The sequence below is a fragment of the Balaenoptera acutorostrata genome, chromosome 1, assembly GCF_949987535.1.
Source record: "Balaenoptera acutorostrata chromosome 1, mBalAcu1.1, whole genome shotgun sequence".
Classification (NCBI taxonomy): domain Eukaryota; kingdom Metazoa; phylum Chordata; class Mammalia; order Artiodactyla; family Balaenopteridae; genus Balaenoptera; species Balaenoptera acutorostrata.
In genome coordinates this window covers 8,744,719-8,766,627 of record NC_080064.1, presented here as the reverse complement: position 1 = coordinate 8,766,627, position 21,909 = coordinate 8,744,719, and the positions used below count along the sequence as shown (strand labels likewise).

Sequence of the window (21,909 nt, the reverse complement as noted above, 5' to 3'; positions counted from 1 at the left end):
TTTTGGCATCCTTCTGAATGTGCTTTTAACAAGGCTCGTTATTCCCTTCTCTGATCATCATTCAGTGTTTTACAAAACCCTCTTTTGGCCTGGATCTAACGCTATCTCACATTTGAAAATTTCCAAGTTAGAAAAGCTTTAGAAATAGAAGGATAGAGGAAATCTCTTAAGAAGCAAAAAAAGACTTTGTAGCTTGTACCCACAGGATTTACCCAGTTGTCTTTCTTTTTACGTACTTTCTCCTTCAATAAAGAATGGGCCAGTGTTTGCCTCTCACACTTGACATTTGGCATGGAAGTGGCAGCGATGGCAGCAGGGGTGAAAACGCAGGACTTGGTCCCGGGATGGGCACCTGCACGCCCATCAGTGTTCAGGCAGAACAGAGAACAGGCACGGCCACGGCCCATGGTTCCAAACCTAGAAAGTATGTTAAAACGTAGAGAAAAGCATCCCCATTGCCTAATAATCCATGTCTAGAGTCTCATTTCCCTTTTCCTATGGAATATGGTTTGCAGATTTATTCTCTATATATGATATATATATCCCTGACAATAGGGATATTGTAATTTTTCATGTACTGTATTTAAAGGAGATTCCTCCTTTGAAAACAAATGGGGAAAACTGGGTTTTCAGCAAATCTTAAATCCTTAAAGTGAGCTTTTCACTAAGAAGGTAAACAAAGTTCCCTCTGTCCATGCACGGTAACTGTCTTCGGAACATACTCTCGCTGTTTCCGGGTGCAGTGCTTATACTGTTGCTATTCCGTATGGGCCCTTCACACACAAGCCTGAGGCCGGGCAGCCCTTCCCGCCGTGACCCCCAGAGCCTTTTTCCAGTCAGGGCTTCTGTTTCTCAGGAAGTCATTTCTGTTCAGGCAGCTGGAGTTACCAAACACTTTTTTTTTTCCTGTAAATCAAAAAGCAGGAGTGGATCAGGTGGATCAGGGTTTGTTTGCTCACCTCCTCATCTCCTTTGCCTGCTTAGGAGCGAGGACGTCGCTGGAGTCCTATAGCAGCTTGTCATTCTGCTCAAAGGGGTCTTTCTAGAATTGGCACCATCAGCCAGTCCCTGCTCTCTCTTTGTACATGTCTAGTCCCGCCGGGCACTGCAGCCTTAGCTCATGGAGCTCACTTCACTAAGGTGAACCTGGCCCCGACCGCCAGCATCCAACAGGGTCGTTTAGCGGGGTCTACTAAACTCCATGAGGATCTTCAAGATGACCTCCTAGCCAGCTTAACCGACACTGAGCCCTGCGCTTAAACCGTGCGGCACACGACTGTATGTAGCATGACACACGATGCTGCTGCCTTGGTAGAGAACATCACGGAACAATGGCGCTTTATGGATTCCTGGCCGGCTTTTTGTTTGTTCTTTCCAGTAACCATTTCCTCTGCCCAAACAGAAAAATCTTGTTATGAATAGATTTTCATATCTGGGCAGAAAATGAATCGATCATTCATATTTGCAACCCATGTAGCAGTCCTTTCCAGGAAAGGTAGGAAGGGGTTCCTAAGTTTGGATCAGAAGCATCTAGCTTTTAGCATGAGTGCCTACTCTCTGACATTTGTTTTCTGGAAACTTATTTCTAACATAAGGCTTAAGTTGGAGACAGAAGCTTTTTTTATTTGAAAATTTTCTTAAATTGTCTAAGCTGCCCAAATCTTCAACACCCCCCCCGCCCCATTTTGAGAAAAATAGCTAATTAAGAGTATATCCCACGCCAGAAGATTATCTGTCCTCCAAAACATCTACAACCCTAGGGTGTCCTAGATTCTGAATTTCTGAAAGAAGGAAAAATAAGTCCTTGTTTTGAGTACAGCTAAGCCAGTAGAGAAAACCAGGACAAATGTGGCAGACTAGAGCAGTTTTCCCTTCTCTGAGAGGCTTTTAATCCCTTCTCTGCCCTTCGGTGAACAATGTGACCATAAAAAATGGGAATTAATTGAGAAAATATGGAAAACCTGTGTTGGATACCTTACAGTTTTTCCTTTTCTCCATTTTGCTGGTGGTGAAAGAGGGCCAGCTTGGAGCTCCTGAGAAAGATGTTTATGAGAATAAAGCTTATGTTCTTTTGGGAAAAGTCAGTGAGCTTTTACCTCACAGTCTGGGCTGTGCTGCCTTAGGCTGGCACCAAGGATTGGAGGTGTCTGAGCAGCCTGGGAATTCCAGAGCTGAGAAGGGCCTAGAGCTGGTCTTTCCTTCTCCCCCAATAGGGACGTCATGTCTCATTTTCTTGAAAATGTTCTTGTTGGAGAGACTCCTCTTTTTCCAGTGTATTCATGCCCCTGCCTACTCTTACACCATCCTGCCAAACTGGTGAGGGAGGAACAGCTGCCCTCAGTGCCAGGCTCTGTTGAATGAATACATCTCAGAAGAATCTGCCTTGTTGTTAGTTTAGCTGTGTGTTTGTGGTCATATTTTTTTTTTTTAAGGGAACGCTATTTATTTATTTATTTATCTGTGGCTGTGTTGGGTCTTTGTTTCTGTGCAAGGGCTTTCTCTAGTTGTGGCAAGCGGGGACCACTCTTCATCGCGGTGCACGGGCCTCTCACTGTCGCGGCCCCTCTTGTTGCGGAGCACAGGCTCCAGACGCGCAGGCTCAGTAGTTGTGGCTCACGAGCCTAGTTGCTCCGCAGTATGTGGGATCTTCCCAGACCAGGGCTCGAACGCGTGTCCCCTGCATTGGCAGGCAGATTCTCAACCACTGTGCCACCAGGGAAGCCCTGTGGTCATATTTTACTTCCGAAGTCTTCTAATGAGCCACAGCTGCCTTACTACACATGGCCATTTAATCCCTGACCCTTCAACCGCTCAGTCCTACTTCCATCTCAGCCCAAAGTCCAGGTCCATCGCAGAAGGTATTTGCACCTCTTCCCTAAGCCTTCTAGTTTGCCACTTCTCCCAAAGAGTGTGTCCTGCGCTTATTAGAAACCATTTCTTTCAGGCCTCCTCTTAGCGTCTACTGTTTAATTATAGCACCTAGCAAAAAAGTCTGTCTCTGAACCCTCTTAGGAATTTGTAGCTTCAGGTGCCTCGCAGGCTAGGTGGAGAGACAGACAGCTGAACTCCAGGGCAATGTGACATGCTGGGGTGGGGGACACAGCAGAGGGGGAGTGCCCAACCCAGATGAGGTTCTGGAAGGTCTCCCGAGGGAAGTGATATCCAGGGTTGTTGTTTTTGTGGGGTTTTTTGTTTTTTTGTTTTTTTTAAAGGAAGAAGTAGCCAGAAGTGGGAGAGGTATTCTGAGCCAAGGTGCAGCTGTATGAAAAGCCTGGGCTTATAGAACCTAAGTAGTCAAGTGTGGCGTTAAGGGGCAAGAAGGAAGAGGAGTGGTGGCAGGAATTAAAGCTGGAGGAGTGGAGGCGTGTCAGGCCTGAGGGCCCTTGTGCATCCCAGCAAGGCTGTAAGTGTTACTTGGGAGACAGGGGGCTGTGGGAGGAAGCCAGGAAGCTTTTACTTCTTGCTTTGTTTTTTTTTTTTTGAGTCTCACCAGGACAGTGGCTCTTTGTAGTTACCAAACAAGATTTTTAACTGGAAGTGGGTGGCTTAGAACATGAGAATTTCTTAAAATTGTAATGCATTCATATTAAATGCCCTGAAGGGCTCATCTGGCTTGAGGATTAACTGAGGTGGTATCTGAGGGACTTAAAGTAATTAGGTCTAGAATCAGATAAATCTGGGTTCTAATCCCTTCCCATCACTTGATAGTTATATGACCCTGGGCAAATTAATTAACTTCTCGGAGTTGACCAATCTGTGAAATGAGGATAAAAATTTTAACTACTCCTGGACTTCCCTGGCCGTCCAGTGGTTTGGACTCTGTGCTTCCACTGCAGGGGGCACGGGTTTGATCCCTGGTTGGGGAACTAGGATCCCACATGCTGTGCAGCACAGCCAAAAAAAAAAAAAAAATTATAACTATTTCACAGGATTTTTGTGAGGACTAAGTTAAATATAGCAAAAGATTAAAAATAGCTAAGGCATTTTTGAAGAAGAAAAATAAATTTGGAGGAATTACCTTATTAGAAATCAAGATTTATCTTAAAGCTACAGTAAGTAATTAGGGCAATGTAGTATTGGCACAAGGATAGACAAATAGATAAATGGAGCAGATTTGAATGTCCAGAAACAGACCCACACATATATGAACCCTTGATTTATGACAAGGTACCACTACAGAACAGTGAGTTCCTCTGGGTAGGCTAGATAGCCTTATGGGGGGATAAAGGTTCTTGACCCTTACGCCATACCGCACCCAAAACCTCAAGTCCAGGAGATTTAAATTCTAAATCGGAAAACAGTAGGTCTTCTAGAAGATAACATAGGAGATTATCTTCAGCATCTTGGGATAAGCAAAGATTTCTTAAACAAGATTTGAAAAACACTAACCATAAAGGAAAGCATCATTAAATGCAGTAAAAGGAGTCATTTCTTTTCACTGGAAAACACCATGAAGAAAGTGAAAAGGCAAGAAGGTATCTCCAGTACATACTTCTGTGTATACTGTACCCAGAGTATATATAGAACTCCTAACAAACAAACAAAAGGTAGCCAATGAAAAGATTGGCAAGAGATGTGAATAGGCACTTATTTCACAAAAGATTATGCCCAAAAGGCCAGTCAACACATGAAAAATTGCTCAGGCTCATTAGTCATTATGGAAACTCAAATTTAAACTATATGGTGCAGGACTTCCCTGGTGGCGCAGTGGTTAAGAATCCGCCTGCCAGTGCAAGGGACACGGGTTCGAGCCCTGGTCTGGGAAGATCCCACATGCTGCGGAGCAACTAAGCCCGTGCGCCACAACTACTGAGCCCGCGAGCCACAACTACTGAAGCCCGCGTGCCTAGAGCCCGTGCTCTGCAACAAGAGAAGCCACCGCAGTGAGAAAACTGCCACACCACAACAAAGAGTAGCCCCTGCTCCCCGCAACTAGAGAAAGCCCACGCATGGCAACGAAGATCCAACGCAACCAAAAATAAATAAATAAAAATAAAATTTTTTAAAAAAAATAAACCAGAAGGTGCAACTTACACACCAATCAAAATGGCTGAAATGGAAAACACTAAATTCCAAGTGTTGACAAAGATGTGGAGCAACTGGGATTTCCATACCCTTCTGGTCGAAATGTTAAGTGGCAGTTTGTCAGTATCTTCTGAGATTGGAACATGCCCCTGTAAGCGAGCAATTCTACTGCGAGATTTGTTCCCACCAGAAATGCGAGCACACACGCACCAAAGACACATATAGGAATGTTTGTCTGGACTTCCCTGGTGGTCCAGTGGTTAAGACTCCGCCCTTTCAATGCAGGGGGCGTGGGATCGATCCCTGGTTAGGGAACTAAGATCCCACATGCCGCGTGGTGCGGCCAAAAAAAAAAGGAATGTAGTAACGTGACTTATCATAGCCCCAAACTGAAAACAGCATAAACCCCCATCGACAGTAAGACAGATAAATTGTGGTATGTTCATACAGTGACATACTATTCAGCAGTAAAAAGACAAAACTACTGTGGCATGCAACGACATGGACGTATCTCGTAAACATAATGTTGAGTATTTATATAGAGTTCAAAACCTGGTGAAACTAACCAATTGTATCAGAAGTGAGATAGTTGTTACCTCTTATGAGTTGTTACCTCTGGGGATGAGAAGGGAAGCCGTGATTGGGAGAAGGCTTGGGTGCTTCTGGGATGCTGGCAGTGTGTTGTGTTCTGTTTTTTGGTCTGGGTGGTAGTTATAAGGGTATCTTCACTTTGTGATAATTTATCAAGCTGTACAATTAGGTGTATACTTTCCTGTGTATATATGTTGTACTTCAGCCAGGAAGCTTATTTAAAAATAGATAATGCACATAAAACACTTTTTTTTATATTTTATTGAAGTATAGTTGATTTACAACATTGTGTTAATTTCTGCTGTACAGCAAAGTGACTCAGTTATACACATATATATATATTTTTTCACATTCTTTTCCATTACGGTTTATCACAGGATATTGAATATAGTTCCCTGTGCTATACAGTAGGACATTGTTGTTTATCCATCCTGTAAATAATAATTTGCATCTGCTAATCCCAATCTCCCAGTCTTTCCCTCCCCCCACCGCACCCCCACTTAGCAACCACAGATCTATTCTCTATGTCTGTGAGTCTGTTTCTGTTTGGTAGATATGTTCATTTGTGTCGTGTTTTAGATTCCACATATGAGCAATATCATATGGTATTTGTGTTTCTCTTTCTTACTTCCATTAGTGTGATAGTCTCTAGGTCCATCCATGTTGCTGCAAATGACATTATTTCATTCCTTTTTATGGTTGAGTAATATTCCATTGTATGTATATATACCACATCTTCTTTATCCATTCATCTCTCAGTGGACATTTAGGTTGTTTCCATGTCTTGGCTATTGTAAATAGTGCTGCTGTGAACATAGGGGTGCGTGTATCTTTTCAAATTATAGTTTCGTCTGGATATATGCCCAGGAGTGGGATTGCTGGATCAAATGGCAACTCTATTTTTAGTCTTTTGAGGAACCTCCGTACTGTTTTCCATAGTGGCTGCATCAGTTTACATTCCCATCAACAGTGTAGGAGGGTTCCCTTTTCTCCACACCCTCTCCAGCTTTTATTATTTGTAGACTTTTTTTTTTTGAACACTAGTCCTTTGGGGGTTTTTTTAGTATTTTTTTAAATTAATTAATTAAGTTAATTTTGGTTGCGTTGGGTCTTCGTTGCTGTGTGCAGGCTTTCCCTAGTTGCGTCGAGCAGGGGCTACTCTTTGTTGCAGTGCATGGGCTTCTCATTGTGGTGTCTTCTCTTGTTGTGGAGCATGGGCTCTAGGTGCATGGGCTTCAGTAGTTGTGGCATGCAGGCTCAGTAGTTATGGCTCGTGGACTCTAGAGCATAGGCTCAGTAGTTGTGGCGCATGGGCTTAGTTGCTCCGCGGCATGTGGGATCTTCCCGGACCAGGGATCGAACCTGTGTCCCCTGCATTGGCAGGCAGATTCTTAACCACTGCGCCACCGGGGAAGTCCCTTACTTGTAGACTTTTTAGTGATGGTCATTCTGACCAGTGTGAGGTGGTACCTCATTGTAGTTTTGATTTACATTTCTCTAATAATTAGCAATGATGAGCATCTTCTCATGTGCCTATTGGCCATCTGTATGTCTTCTTTGGGGAAATGTCTATTTAGGTCTTCTACCCATTTTTCGATTGGGTTGTTTGTTTTTTTGTTATTGAGTTGTATGAGCTGTAAGACACTTTGAATTGTGTCTGACACATAGTCTATATCTAGCAAATATTAAGTAGTATTGATATTTAGGTAATCCATTATCATTTCATCAGAAAAACCTCCCTGCCCACCGGAAACTAGAATAAGTCCCCTGTGCCATTCTCCATCTCTGTGCTCTGTTTTCTTCATGGTGTTTACCTCCACAGCACTTATTACCATTTGTGTTTTGTATATCTACTTCACTGACCTATAAGCTCTGTGAAAGCAAAGACCATACCTGTCTTATCTACCATAGTAGCTCTAGCAACCAGCACTTAGCACAAAGCCTGAGACAGAAGAGATACTGCATTGGGACTTGTCAAATGAAAGAATGAATTCCCAGCAGAAGGTTCTTTTCTCCTAAATAAACATCTGACATGGAGACTTAGAGTCTCTCTCCATGGTCATTGCCAGTATTTTATCATGGTGAGTTCTTCATTGCAGGGGATTGCCTTCTCTCCTGCTTTAACATTTTCTTCCATAGATTTTAGTCATAGAATCAAAGAAAGTGAGAACTGGAAGAGTTGAGATCATTTGGTTCAGTCTTCTTTTTTTTAACCAGTAACTTGAGGTAGCATCCTGATTGTATGATCACTTTGTATCCCTGGAAACCATCGATTTGCATTTCACCCCTGTTTCTTTACATATGAAGATGAGTGAGAGGGCCATAGAGCATTGTGGTAGGGTTTTGTACCCCTCAGCCCCCCACCCCCACCATTGATTCTGGAGGCCTGTATGAATGGCATATCCGGTAACTTGACCCTGCATCGACCTGTTGGTTAACCCTCATCACGGCCTGAGGGGCCACATGCAGCAGCTCATGTTGAAGACAGAACACAGAAAGTAACATGTCATATCTCTGGGCAGCTGTATTCCCTGTAATTAATCCAGGAACCCAACAAATCTTGTCTGTCTCCAAAGGGAAATCAAACACCCATTACATTGCAATTGCAAAAAATCACTCTTAGCCAAAGACGGATTCCTGCCAGGGTGCAGGACAAGATTTCAAGGCCATGTGCAGTTGCCCTGGGACTGAGGAGCTTCCCTTCAGCCTGGGTCTTAGCCTCCCTGACGTAGGCAGCACTAATGGGAAATGGCCTGTAACTCTTGGAGAATGTTAAAGAAATTGAACCAGTTTGTGCCTGAGCAACCAATTAACAGCGAGGGTGACTGGGCTTTACAGCCTCCAGGCAAGGGGCTAGATGGACGAACAAACCCACTCTGTGTCTGAATTCTAAACACACGTTCCCAAGGTGTCTCTGTTGTGTTGCTTGGAAGTATGAGCCCAGCTTTTACAGTTGTTTCCAGGCTTCCAGAAAAGGTACACAGTCTTGTTCTTTTCCCGCACCTCTGCTGGAAGAGAAAATGCTCTGTCCAGAGGGGAAGGATTTGCTCAAAGCTTCGCACTTCTCAGTAAAAACACATTCCAAACGTCTGGACTCATGCTGCCTTCAAAAGTGCCAGTGTGCCTCGAGGAATCCGTACCCCTGTAGAAAAGCTCCAAACAGCAAAGAGTGGGCAGATGGAGGAAACCCCTGTGTAGCCCGAGCACAGGCACAGATTATATCTTTCTTTTTAGCCCCATCTTTTTCTTTAATGCCCTCTTACATCCAGCCATTACCCAAGAGGCCAGGTCCCTCACCAGTCATCAGTAGAGCTTAAATTTATTTCTGGCTGCTCTAAAGACTTCTTACAGGTTCAGTTTACAACAGCTTGCCTCTATAGAGCATCTTACAAACTCCAAGGAAAGCTGCTTTTCAGTGCAGAAAGCTGACCATGAGTGAGGAGTTGTACAAAGGGAAGAGTCCTGGGGTTTCTCCTAAAGCTGACCAAAAGGACAGAGGGTCTTTCATTGTAACCCAAGACCATTCTAAAGGGTGCCGCTTGCTGTCAGTCAGTAGTTAACCTCTGCTCCTCCACTGCATCTAGCTCACCCTCAGGAATGGCGGGAGATTTAGTGAGACCACTCTTACGGTGAGTTAGCAAAGCTGCTTCTGATTTTCATGTACCACTGCGAGGGGGAACAAACTGCTGGCAATTAAACTGGGTCACAGCACTCTGAAACCTTGAATTATAAGCTGTATCATGGTTTCAGAGCTGTTAAAGTGTACCTCTTAGAATTGATGAAATACAGTAGGTGCCCCATGGCCACCTCTGACACAGTCTGTCCCAGTGACAATGAAATGTATCCGTGGTGACACCATTGATCTCTCCAGATTCTTTTGGACATCTCATTGGCTATGAATCTTGGTGCTTCAGTTACAGTATGTTATGGTCCTCGTCTGTCAGCTTTTCCTTACTAAAAAGGTAGGCATATTTTTTTCCTTTTCCAGATCCCAGAATGGGCATCAGTATTTCTACAATGTGGCCTAACTCCGTACTGGAGTACAAGGCCAGTGCACATCTGCTCGCACAATTATAAGTGTGGAGAGTTCAAAGCTGCCAAGTCACTGGATGCCAGGTCATTTAATTTTTGTTTCCCAACTTCATCCACATAATAGACTGAGTCAGAGCTCTTGGACACGCAGAAGCCAAGAAATCAGGATTTTACCCAAAATTTCAACTCTATTTTGAGTCAAGGTAGTTGAAAATAAGCTTTGGGCTTCAGTCTGTCAGCCCTCCCCGCTTTGTTGTTTCCTGACAGCTGCTTCTTCCTGACCGTCTCTCTCAGAGCTCTTCATTTCACTCTGGATATGAAGAAGCGGAAAGGAGGAGAAAAACCTCCAGGCATCACCAGAAAAGGAGCAGCGCTCATTGTCGTAGAATAAAAAGATAATGGCCAATTTGTCAGGAAGTGTTGACAAGGAAGATAAAGTTGGCAGTGATTAACCGGCTGACACGCTGGGGGTGACGCGCCTGCCAGTGGCTGCCTAAATCAGCCGGAGCCTTGGACGTGCGACAGCCATTCGTCGTTTTTACAGCACGCCTCTGACAGGCCCCTGGACTGGAAGCCCGGCCAGCACAAATCGTGTGCTTTGACACTCCGGGCCTCTGCGACCTCTCGGTGCCCGACGCTGGCTGTGCTGGGGAAGCCGGGCCCCGCATCCAGCCAGGAGGGGCCTGGAGGTGACGGGTGAACTGGGACCGCCTGCCCTGCTTGTTGCTGAGCGCTGTGCTCATCCTCAGGGGGGCCGCTCTGACTCCCAGGGCCGACCCTGCAGACGTCTACCGGACAGATCACCTGGGAGCAGAGAGTGTGGGCTCCTGCCGCGCTCCTGGCGCCCCGGTGGCTTAACTAGTGCTGCTCTCACCCAGCCACCAGGCTGCGCCCACGAGACGGGTTCGTATGTGCGATCCAGCAGCAGGGTGACATTCTTATGCAGCTGTTAAAAATAATTATGAAGACTCTGGATAAAGTAGGAAATCCCTGTGATACGTGAAAGAGCAGAATCCAAAACTGTATGATCACTCTAGCTAGCACTGTGTATAAAATATGTATTTATACAGAATATGCATGGGCAAAAGTAACATTCTCATATCGTGGTGAACTGCCCTCCCCCGAATTTTTCTTAATTAAAAAAAAAAAACGATATACTTCCCCCTACCAGTCTCGAAAAGATAGTTTTTGTTTCTCCTTTCCCTAATCTACACAGTTGTTAGCATTCTATCTTTTTTATTCTTAAGGCCCCACTTTCTCACCTACAGATCTGGCAAGTCTTCTAGATATCATGACAGACGTGTCATTTACACTGTGAGCAGACAAAGGAAAGGGTGAAGACAAAGTAAGAGCTTATTATCCTTAAGCCACTGTGGTCTGAGACGTCAGGAACCCATTTGATTGTCCAAGGCAGTCCACCCACCTCCCTTGCACCAAATTTTTTTTGTCTTGGTGCCTTAGGTCCGTGAGGGTGCCAAGGACACCAAATGTCCCAGCTTTGAAACTGTCTAATGAGGCCAGCCTCCTTTTCTTAATATGTAGAAAAGGAGTAAATTTACTCTTCCTAAGTTTCTGAAGCAAGAAAAGAAAGTTTGACCTGCCAGACCCTGGGGTGCTATCTTCATGCCCTGACTGTGGCTTTAAGGGGGGGACCCTATGGCCTGCCAGTCCCCTTCGCTCTCCCTACCCACCTGCATTTGTATTGCCTCTCACCGCCTTTCTCCGCTGCACATTTTGGATGTTCTCACGTTGCCTTCTGTCTTCACTGCTGTCCTGCTCGAAAAGAGACTGTCACACCCTTGAGCTCCCCAGAGTCCCAGGGGAACTGCCTGACGAAAAGACATCAGGGGACTTCCCTTGTGGCGCAGTGGTTAAGAGTCTGCCTGCCAATGCAGGGGACACGGGTTCGGGCCCTGGTCTGGGAGGATCCCACATGCCGCGGAGCAACTAAGCCCGTGCGCCACAACTGCTGAAGCCCGTGCTCCTGGAGCCCATGCTCGCTGCAACTAGAGAAGAGCCCACGTGCAGCAATGAAGACCCAATGCAGCCCCCAAAAATAATAATAATAATAATAAATAAAATTAAAAAAAAAAAAAAGACATCAGGGCCCCACCAATCCTGGATCTTCCTGGCTCTGTACAGGAATCAAGATGTTTTGTTTTTAATCATCCGTTGGACACAGAGCTAAGTCTTGCTGCTGGAAGAAGTGACAGGGATGGACAGAAGCAGCGACTGCTCTATAAGAGAAATAAGAAAGACTGCTTGGGGGACTTCCCTGGTGGCACAGTGATTAAGAGTCCGCCTGCCAATGCAGGAGACACGGGTTCAAGCCCTCATCCGGGAAGATCCCGCATGCCGCGGAACAACTCAGCCCGTGCGCCACAACTGCTGAGCCCGCGTGCCACAACTACTGAAGCCCGCACGCCTAGAGCCCACGCTCAGTAACAAGAGAAGCCACCGCAATGTGAAGCCCACGCACCGCAACAAAGAGTAGCCCCTACTCACCGCAACTATAGAAAGCCCGCGTGCAGCAATGAAGACCCAACGCAGCCAAAAATAAATAAATTAATTAATTTTTTTAAAGTGCATTAATTAAAAAAAAAAAGATAAAGCATCAGAAAAAATTCATAAAAAAAAAAAAAGACTGCTTGATACAGTGGTGAGGACCCAAAGTAGGGTCCATTTGGGCCTCGACTTGGCTGTTCAGGAGCTCCTCAGCCAGACCCGCCCAGGTCCGCTGTCAGCTGTGTTGCATGTGTCACCAGCCCAGCACTGAGGGAATTCAGAGAATTCTTACTTGACAGAGAACCAAATAAAATGTAGACTACAGTCTGCACTAGAAATAGGAGAGAGAAGGCCCAGAGCCATTTGGGAGGCAAGTGCATGACGTTCTCATAAATTCCTGATGGGAGCACTAGGAAAGCCTGAGTAGTCCCCCAGATGTGACTGCAGATGCTCCTCGTGTGACCGGCTTTCCAATGGGCTCCAGCGCATGTTGAGTGATCCTGCATCACTCTGCTCTTAGTAGCCAAAGGTCATCAAGGCACCAAGGCTAAGAGATGAGGTCGATAACCAAGTGAGCCGTACCAGGAGGAATTACCAGGCCAGATGACATGGGATTTGACATCTGTCCAGAAGCCCATGGAGCAATGACTTAGGAAACAACACAGTTCCTCAGGTTTCCCTTCAGGTGGTAGGAGTGGCATTTGGATGCCGAGCCAGAGACCCTCCTATTGGTTTGCTAATGGGTCAGCGTTAGTTAGGATGTGGAGCAGTTAATGACCCACCGTTTCTTCAGTCTCATCCTCAGTGAGACTGGTCACCACTTGCCTGTGAAAAGCACTGAGGAAAAGATTGAAGGGGCGAGTCATGGGGAAGTAAACAGTCCCCACTCCCAGCACTAGCTTCTCAGCCATCACTCTTGGACGAGGAACCCACCAAGGCAATGAGAAGCTCCTTCACGTCTGAGTCCCTTACTCAGCTTACACACTTTCCCTACGCCTGGAAAGAGAGTTTTGGATATTGGAGAAAAGATGCCTGGTGTAATCTGTTTGGTGTAGGAGGCATTGAGGCCATGTCTTATTCTTATTTGTTAATTCGACTCATCTCTAAAAAGTGTTTCCCTCAATTGCCAAGAATTTACCAGTTTCAAGCTCTTCAACTCAGCTTCCTTTAATAAAAATTAAATCTTGGAGTGAGGGAGGGGAGGTGGGGAATGAATGAGTGAATATGTCTGAATAACTGCCTTTTCCCCTCTTGATATCCTAATTCATTGTGTTTTCCTGTCTGTCTCTCTTCATTGTATTTCTAACACCAGGTTTATTTGTGGGCTCTGCGTTTTATTCTGTGGGTAGGCAGCTTCTGTTTGCTCTGTCGACTCGCAACTATACAAGAGCTCAACTGGATGTTCTCACTGCGCAATGAAGTAGGATACAAATCTGCCCCGACACCCATGCCAAGACAGCACTGGGACGGGATCCACTAGCCTAGAAATTCTTGCGCCGCAGCCGTCTTTTCCTTCCGGCCTTGGTGAGCGTGGAGAGGAGACAGGCTATCTGGTTGACCTGCCATCCTGTGCACTGTTGTCGTGGGCACGTTGCTGCCTAAGCCTCCATCTCTCTACACGTGTTCGTTAGCGTCAGTGAGGTCTGGTTTGTGTTGTTAAGCTCTCCTCTGCTGTTGGGCTGAGCTTTGAACAGTCTGCCCTTTATAAGCCTCCAGCATTAATAGGGAAAGACTCCGGGGCACACAAGGGAGCGTTTATTGAACGGGCTGTAGAAAACTCCCAGCTGCCCCATAAAACGAGAGCTCCTCATTAGGGGGCCTTTGGAGCAAAGGTGGTTTCTGCACATGAGCCACACGTACAGTCTCTCCCTTCAGTCTCATAAAACCACATCTGAGTTTAAAAAGGGAGTATTTGAACAGACAGTCTTGTGTCACCCAAGCAAGCAGGAGACTTGGGCCTTAGTAGCTGGGAACTACTGAGTTTCCACAGAGGCTTATTCATCCCCGACTTTGCAGCCTGGGCTCTGTCTGTAAGCCTGGCAGCCTCGAACAAGCTGCCTCGGAAAAGCCCACTGTGGCCGCATGCTGACTGTCCTGCTGGGAGGTGTGGAGGCGTCGGCAGTGGCTTCTGAAAGGAAATAAAAAATAGGAAACGGGAGCTTAGGGGTCAGAGCAGGGTGTTAGCCATGGTATGGGCGAGGAAGCTAAAGTGAAGGTGCATTACAGCTCCTTTTTCCCGTACAGCAGATTATATACAGGGTTAGCTCATGGAAACGTCCCATGCCGTGCTTTCAGTCACTTATTTTACACGTATTTGCTCAGGCCCAGTGATGCCGAGAGTAGACAGCTGACACGCTTCTCTCCCACTGCAGAGCTGTACCCTTAGTTATTACTTCAGATCCTTTTAATGGTACAATTTCGAAGGGAAAGGATGACCGGCTGGGCCACGGTTTCTTTATACGTAAAACGGGAGTGTTAATAATGTCCACCTCGTAGGGTTCAGATGACACGTATCAGCAGTAATCAGCATGGTGCCCGGCACCTACAGTGAGCTCTCAGTAAATTTAGGTATCTTTTTGTTGTTATTATAATCCATTGCCTCCCGTGATGGAGTGCCAGAAGCCGTGGAGGAGGGAGAAAAAGTTAAGGTCCCAAACAAGATGGTAGACTCTCCTGAGCACCAGGAGAACCTCCAGAGCCTCGGCCCCTGCAGCTGCGTTCTCCAGCAGCCTTGTAGGCACACACGGGAGACCCCACGGAAGGAAGGAAGAGGGAAATGCATTTAGGGAGAAAGTTCTATAGGAAAGAAGAATGCAAACAGGGAGGAGGAAAGAATAAACAGGATGAGAACAGCTGGTTAACTTGAAATCTCTCCTCTCTGAACAGTCGAAAGTAGGTGCGTACAATCTCCTTTACTTTCAGGTCCTCAAACCAGAACTTAATTTATCAAAGGGACCCTTTCTCTCTGCTCCCACTCATTTTTCATGGGTTTGTTTTAGTCCATTTAGTCAAAGTTGTCATTTTTCAGTGACTGTCCTTACTGCTGGACAAGAGCTTGTCATGCATCTCAAGGTGCACCCCCGGTTTTCCTGGCCATTGATCGAGGCCTGGTCAGTGTGGGTCCGCAGTGAGCCCAGCCCCTCTTTCCTTCCCACGGGGCTCTGTCTGCATCCTCACCTGCTTGCACACATATTCAAGCGGGAAGTTCTATGCAGGTGACTCATGTGGACTTTCTCTTAAAGGAGTTGGGGCCATGTGGTGAGTTTTCTTTTTAAGTTTGCAAAGCTGTGTTGGTCTGTCCTTAGAGGAGGTATATCAAAGCCATAGCAACATTAAGGTAAAATTTGTATTTCTCCTCTGAGGTCTCTAGTCACAACTTCCTGATTTTGATCAGTTTCTTGTAAAATTCTCCTGTTTATGTATAACAAACGGGAGAGTGGAGGGGGGGAGTGATTTTGCTTGCTTTTGTTTTTGTGTTGCTTTATTCCCCAGAGTGAGGCAAGTTTTGGTAATGTTTATAATTCATTCTTGAAAATTAGAGTATGTTCCAGAACATAACATTGGAAGACAGCTATTAGAACTCCTGGACTTTTATGTCTGATTCTTAGAGTTAACTTCTTTTGGTTCAGGCAAGGATCACTTTCCTTATCTTCCTCATCAGAACACTTTACATTCCTACCAGGGCCATCCCAATAGTCCACATTAGGACTAAAAATAATACATAGACTATATCATTATATATAGTTACATATGATATATTACATATTTGAGTATAATATAATATATAGAATATATACTGGCTTTCTTTTTTCCAGCCTTCTTATGCTTCCAAAATCTTTATTTGGGCTCAAGGAACTAGATTATCACAAATCTGTACCCAGTAATATTAATTATTAATACAGTTTACCCAGCCCCACGTGAGTGAGCAACAAAGCTGAGAACCTGACTTAGAGGCCAAGAGGAATGGGAAACTGCTTCACAATGAGCATGCAGTGGAATTAGTCCCTTTGGACTTGGCTTTTCATTCTCAGCTTAGAAAAACTCTCATAGGGCTTCCTAAAGGAAACCATGATGTTACAGCTTCACTTTGAAATGAAAAATATTTCTGAATCCTGCAGCAGAAAACTTACGGAGAACATTTGGGCTCATTGCTTTGCTTGGGACCCACACAGAAGCACCAAACAGTCCGCCCAGTAGATCCCACACAAGGTTGCCCATCTACTCCTGTAAATAAAGGAGAGGGATGTCTGTGCAGTTACTTTCGCCTCTGGTTGCAGAGCCTGGAGCCTTGAGCTTGGACGCCCAGTCTAGACTGCCAAGTTGGTCTGTCACATTTTGCTCCCTGCCTATGAACAGATGTCGTCGTCGTTGTCCTATGGTTTTCTCAAGCCTGCTCCCTCCCTCTCTTCCTTCCTTCCTTCCATAACTCAAGCTTATGTTTAGTGTTGGGTTAGTTGCTGCTTACCCTCTTACATAGGTCCCTATTGGAACAAGGGTCTGAGCCTTGCAGCTCCCCTACTTTCAGGACCTCTTCACAGCCTCTCTGATGAACCAACTTCAGGCAGCAAGCCTTCCAGCTTTCCCGCCCAGTTGCCCCAATACACTTAACAGTTCTCCAGCCCCAACTGGCCATATGCTGCCCACAGATGACATCAGCAAAGTTGTGTGTTGTTATGAAAAGCATCTCTCCGCCAGAGAGACCAGGCAAGTGACTTGGGATGCGGTCCCTTCACAGCCTGCTGCAGAGGGAGGGCATGGTCTTTGAAAAGGGACTAGGGAAGTGTCTGAATTTCAAAGAGATGGGCCCCGTCAGGGGAGCAGTCAAGACTGTGGCTGGGTTCTCTGTCATTGATGTGGATGACCCAGCCTCAGTGCCACTTCTTTGTCACCCGCAGAGCCTGATGATTTTTACTCATTTTGGTTATTCTTATCACCAAGGGCAACTGATGAGAAAAAGTAAGAGTTAAAAGTTCAGAGGTACTTCATCTAGTTGTGTTCTACAACAGGAACGGTTCTGGAGCCAGGGTTTCTAGTTAAAAAACAGACATGTGCTGCCTGACGTATGATATCTGAGAGGAAACCAGTCCGCTGCTTGGAGGAAGGGCCCCAGAGCAGGCAAGGCCTCCTGTCCACCAAATGTGGCCCCTTCAAAATTAGGAGTATGAGATCAAGATGAAATCATTCAGGCCAAGCTTTCTGGGTGGTAATAGATAATTGATTCTACATCTGTAAGACATTGTCCCCAGCATGCTGGTGAGCCATCTGCCCACAAATGACCCTGCACCTCCCACCCTCTGACATGCTGAGTAACCACCTCTTCCTTTTGTTTTCCCAGCATTAATAATAAGCTACAGCAGCCAGAGGCAGCTGCCGGGGTATTAGAATATGCCATGAAACACTTCGGAGAGCTGGTAAGTTGCCTCATTCCTTTTAGAAGAGCAAGAGGTAGCCACCTGGCTAGGGAGGCACTAAGCCACGACCTTGAGAAAGTTACTTTCCTTTTCTGTTTTTTTGCCAATTGTTAAAAATCTGATGCTGACTTACCTATATCTTGAGGTTGAAGGAGGCAGTGGCTGTATGGAGTGTATTCAAGCTGAACAGAGATCGTGAGGGCAGAATCTAAAAAACAGTAATAACTTGTATTTATCAAACTCTGAGCATGCGCCTAGCCCTTTGCTGTGTGCTTTATGTACTTCATCTAATTCAGTCCTCACAGCAACCCTTTGAATGTGTACTATTGTTATCGCGTTTTACAGATGAGGAGACTATGGTCCCAGCAGGATAACAACCTTACCTGAGCTGACAGAGTGAATAAGTGGCAGAGCCAGGACTTGAACCCCGGGCAGTCTGGTGTCAGAGCCCAGGTGTTTAACCCTGACCAGAGTTGTCTTTGTGTCATCTGTGACAGCCAGCATTGCCACTGGCCCATAGTTAAGGCTCAGTACCTACTTCAGAGGAAACCATGGGTAATTCTCCAGAAAAAATATGCCATAATTTATACCTGATATTGAGGGATTGTTCCATTCCATTATTGCTTATATAGCTTCTTGCCTCCTGCCATCTTTGCCCAACCGATATTAAAATGATTCCGTTACTCTCTGTAGCCCTGGGAGAGTGCTTTGGTTACTCCCAACCATATATAAGGCATCGACTTAATCAACTTAACATTGACTTCCTGGAAGGTCAGGAAGTTCTGGGTCCATATATTTGATGAGGAGCCTTTTATTAGTCAAGTAGGTCACTTACTCCGGTCTGCCTTAATCAAGAGCCCAGTGTGAAGAAACGTGACTACTTCACGGGCTTTTGTCTTCTACAAGGGCTGGTCAATTGGACTGAAACCTTTCAGGGAATATTTTGCCATCTTGAGCACGTATCTGTGACTAGACTAAGAAAGCATCTCCAGATGACAAAGCAGAAGGGACTGTGTCTCGTCTGTCTTTGCCACAATCCTTGTTTGCAGAGGGAAGAAGGTCAGCAAAGAGGGCGCTTCATGTACTCCACCCAGAGATGTCCTCTCCTGTGATATCCTTAGCGCTTAGACCGCAGTAATTGAAACAAGGATTCCACAAACATCTGGTATTCAGGCGATTTTATACCCCGGTGGCTCAGAGTGCCAACCTTAAATGAAGAGTTCCCCCGTCTCCAGGTTCTAAAGGTGGCCATTGCTCCAGGATGACTGCTAAACCTGTGGTAGATTTTCTGTTATATTTAGGTGGCTGAGTCACATTAAGCTCGACAGTGGTTGCTTTTTCTTGGCAGGGCCTGCGCTTTCTCAGCGCAGTTTAGGTAGCAGCAATCTCATTAGGATTTTGTGTGATTCATTGCTTAAACCTTATAGTTTCTGCGATCTGTTGCAATTCAAAATATCCTGCCCCCTACGTGACCCGCTCCTTACGCCGCTCCCCCTACTTTCTGCTTGTTCATGCTGAGTGTGTACCATACATGAGTCGTGAGCCTTTGTTTCTCTTCCGCCCAGCACAGAAATTCAAAATGGGAGATGTACCAGTGTTACTTTTTAATGTCAGAGTTTTTAATTGTACGGCCTCTGCGGTCACTGTTTTCTCTGTGAGTTTTTGCTTTCATATTTAGGCGTAGTAGAGCGGCATGATTCTAGACGAGCTTGGGAAATGGAGCTTAGGTGGTTTTACCCTGCACAGAGTCCATTTTGGCAAACCTCATTGTACACGGACATCGGGGAAAGGGCTGTTGTGGCCGCAGAATTAGGCCAGGGGAAGCAGAGGGGGCTGGCTCTGCTGAAGACACACGAGGGGAAGCAGGCACAAGTTAGCTACCTAAAACAGAAATGACCTCCTCACAGAGGTTCAAGAAGAAAAGATTCTGTCAGAGAGCTTAGCACAGTAGCTGTTAGTGTACGTGCTGCTCAAATAAGAGTTTCATTTAGAAAGGAGAGGAAGGTAATGGGGGAAGCAAGTGTGGGCCCTGCATTGTATCATACAAATTCCACTGCAGGATCGTACTGTTGTTAAATAAATCCCTGGAGAGCCACTCCCCTGGCCCAGTAGAGAAATGGTCGTTTACCAAGCTGGTGACGAAGGAGCCCAGAAGACAGACGGAGGTGGAGGCAGATGGAGCGCAGACAGAGACATAAAACAGCCCCCGGGCCATTCAGAGAGCCGTAGTCTGCAGCTTCTAGACGGCAGCAGCGCTCATTCACGTGGCCGACACTGAACTGCAGCGTGGCGCGCCATCTGCCGGGTAACGGGACCCGTCCTTTGGCCCCTGCCGCTGGTAAAGCTGCCAAGTGCTAAGCAGGAGGGAACATTGGATGGGGGACTCTAGAAGAAGGGAGGAAGGTTTTTCCAAAGAATTTTAAGTGGCAGTATTATATTGTATTTTAAATTATTATTTCCTGAAAGTTTTAAAATGCATTAAGAAACGCAGAGAATCGAGAGCTTTTAAAAAGCGAGTGGTTTTCCTCCAGCAAATATGCAGATGTGGCCTGGTCTTTCTGGCCTCATCAGGAAAGCAGCTGCCATCCCTGCCATGTGGCCCACTGTCAGCATTCCAGCAGATCGAGGCCTTGGCATCCTTATAGGAGCCCTGCTCGGGGCTTCCTGCCGTCCTAAATGATTTCCCCTGTCCTCATATCCCCACATGCTGGAGTTCTGCTGACTCCTGTGTCTGGGCTGGAAGTGATGGGGGGAAAGCATGGCCTGACATCTGCTCTCAGATTATCCCAGGGTTGTTCCATCACTGTGCCAAGGAACCAGCATTCCCACCGTCACCAAACATACCTCCGGATATTCTGAAGTTCTTTTCAGGCAAAGCCAAGGCACACTGTGATGGGTGAAGTGTCACACATACAGCACGGCACACTCGGGAAAGAGAGTCTGTGGATTAAAAGAAATGCACCCCTGTGTTCTCTGTGCCTCCCAACAGTCCTCTTTCTTTGCCACTTGGCAGGAGATCCAGGCTACCTGGTATGAGAAACTGCATGAGTGGGAGGATGCTCTTGTGGCCTATGATAAGAAAATGGACACCAACAAGGATGACCCGGAGCTGATGCTGGGCCGCATGCGCTGCCTCGAGGCCCTGGGGGAATGGTAAGCTGTAGCGGGATGTTGGCCGAGTTGCATTTGAAATGCTTCTCCCAACCAGAGTTCTCATCTAAGACTCTCATTTTTGTTTCACTTGGTTATTTTCCCAGGAATCATCTATCACTTTGGAGTGTTTCTCTCTCTGTTCTGTCTCAGTGCTAAATAGAAAGACTTTTTTTCTTTCTTTCTTTCTTTCTTTTTTAACTTAAGCTTTGTAATGCTCTGGGACAGGACAGGTGTGGGTGTGCTCCTGAGATCTACACATATTTTCTGTCTGCCTCTTGACCTTGACTGACTGATGAAGACTTCATATTCTTACTCTGCAACCTTGATTTTTTTTCTTTTCTTTATTACCTCTTGCTAATGATTTTAGGAAAGAAGAACAGATGACTGCTTTCTTCAGGTGCTTCACCTTTATTGAATGCTTACTACGGGCTCAGCACTATGCCAGGCTCCAGAGATTTAAAAAAAAAAAAAAAAAACACACACACAAAAAAACAAGGCCTCCTCCTTTGTGAGGCTGCTGAGACAAGCACGTTGCAGGCAGTTACTAGAGCCTGAGAGCCCAGGGACAATGAATGGTCTGAGCACACAGCTCTGAAAGACCAAAGTGAGGAACGGGGTGATCTTGCAATTCTCCCTGGAGGAAGGCCTACGGTTGGGAGACAGGCGAAGGAGAATGGGGAGAGGGAAAGGGTATGCCAGGTAGAAGTGACAGTAATGCTTGATTTAGAACACTTGCCTGCATCTTGGCCTGGGGAGCTGTTAGGGGATGTTAAAGGAAAAATGGTTCCTGTTCCGTTTTCCAGCATCAAGTGCAGGTTTTTAAAATAGCTAAAACAAAATGCCATCCTGCACTCATGAACTAGTTTAACTACAGTTTTTGTTTTGTTTTGTTTTGTTTTTAATCAGTCATCAATTTTATATACATCACTTTATACATGTCAATCCCAATCGCCCAATTCAGCACACCACCATCCCCACCCCACCGCAGTTTTCCCCCCTTGGTGTCCATACGTTTGTTCTCTACATCTGTGTCTCAACTTCTGCCCTGCAGCCTGGTTCATCTGTACCATTTTTCTAGGTTCCACATACATGCGTTAATATACGATATTTGTTTTTCTCTTTCTGACTTACTTCACTCTGTATGACAGTCTCTAGATCCATCCACGTCTCAACAAATGACTCAATTTCATTC

General features: G+C 45.8%; 1 protein-coding gene across 4 annotated transcripts in view; it reads left to right on the top strand.

The window, feature by feature from the left end:
• The window catches only part of MTOR (mechanistic target of rapamycin kinase), a 128,354-nt gene that overhangs the window by 64,150 nt on the left and 42,295 nt on the right, over positions 1-21,909 (top strand). For all 4 annotated transcript variants that reach the window (XM_057545668.1, XM_057545658.1, XM_057545665.1 and 1 more), the window contains 2 exons: positions 17,489-17,564; positions 20,578-20,717. In XM_057545668.1, coding sequence (XP_057401651.1) covers positions 17,489-17,564; positions 20,578-20,717 — 216 coding nt within the window. The remainder of the gene's footprint in view (positions 1-17,488; positions 17,565-20,577; positions 20,718-21,909) is intronic.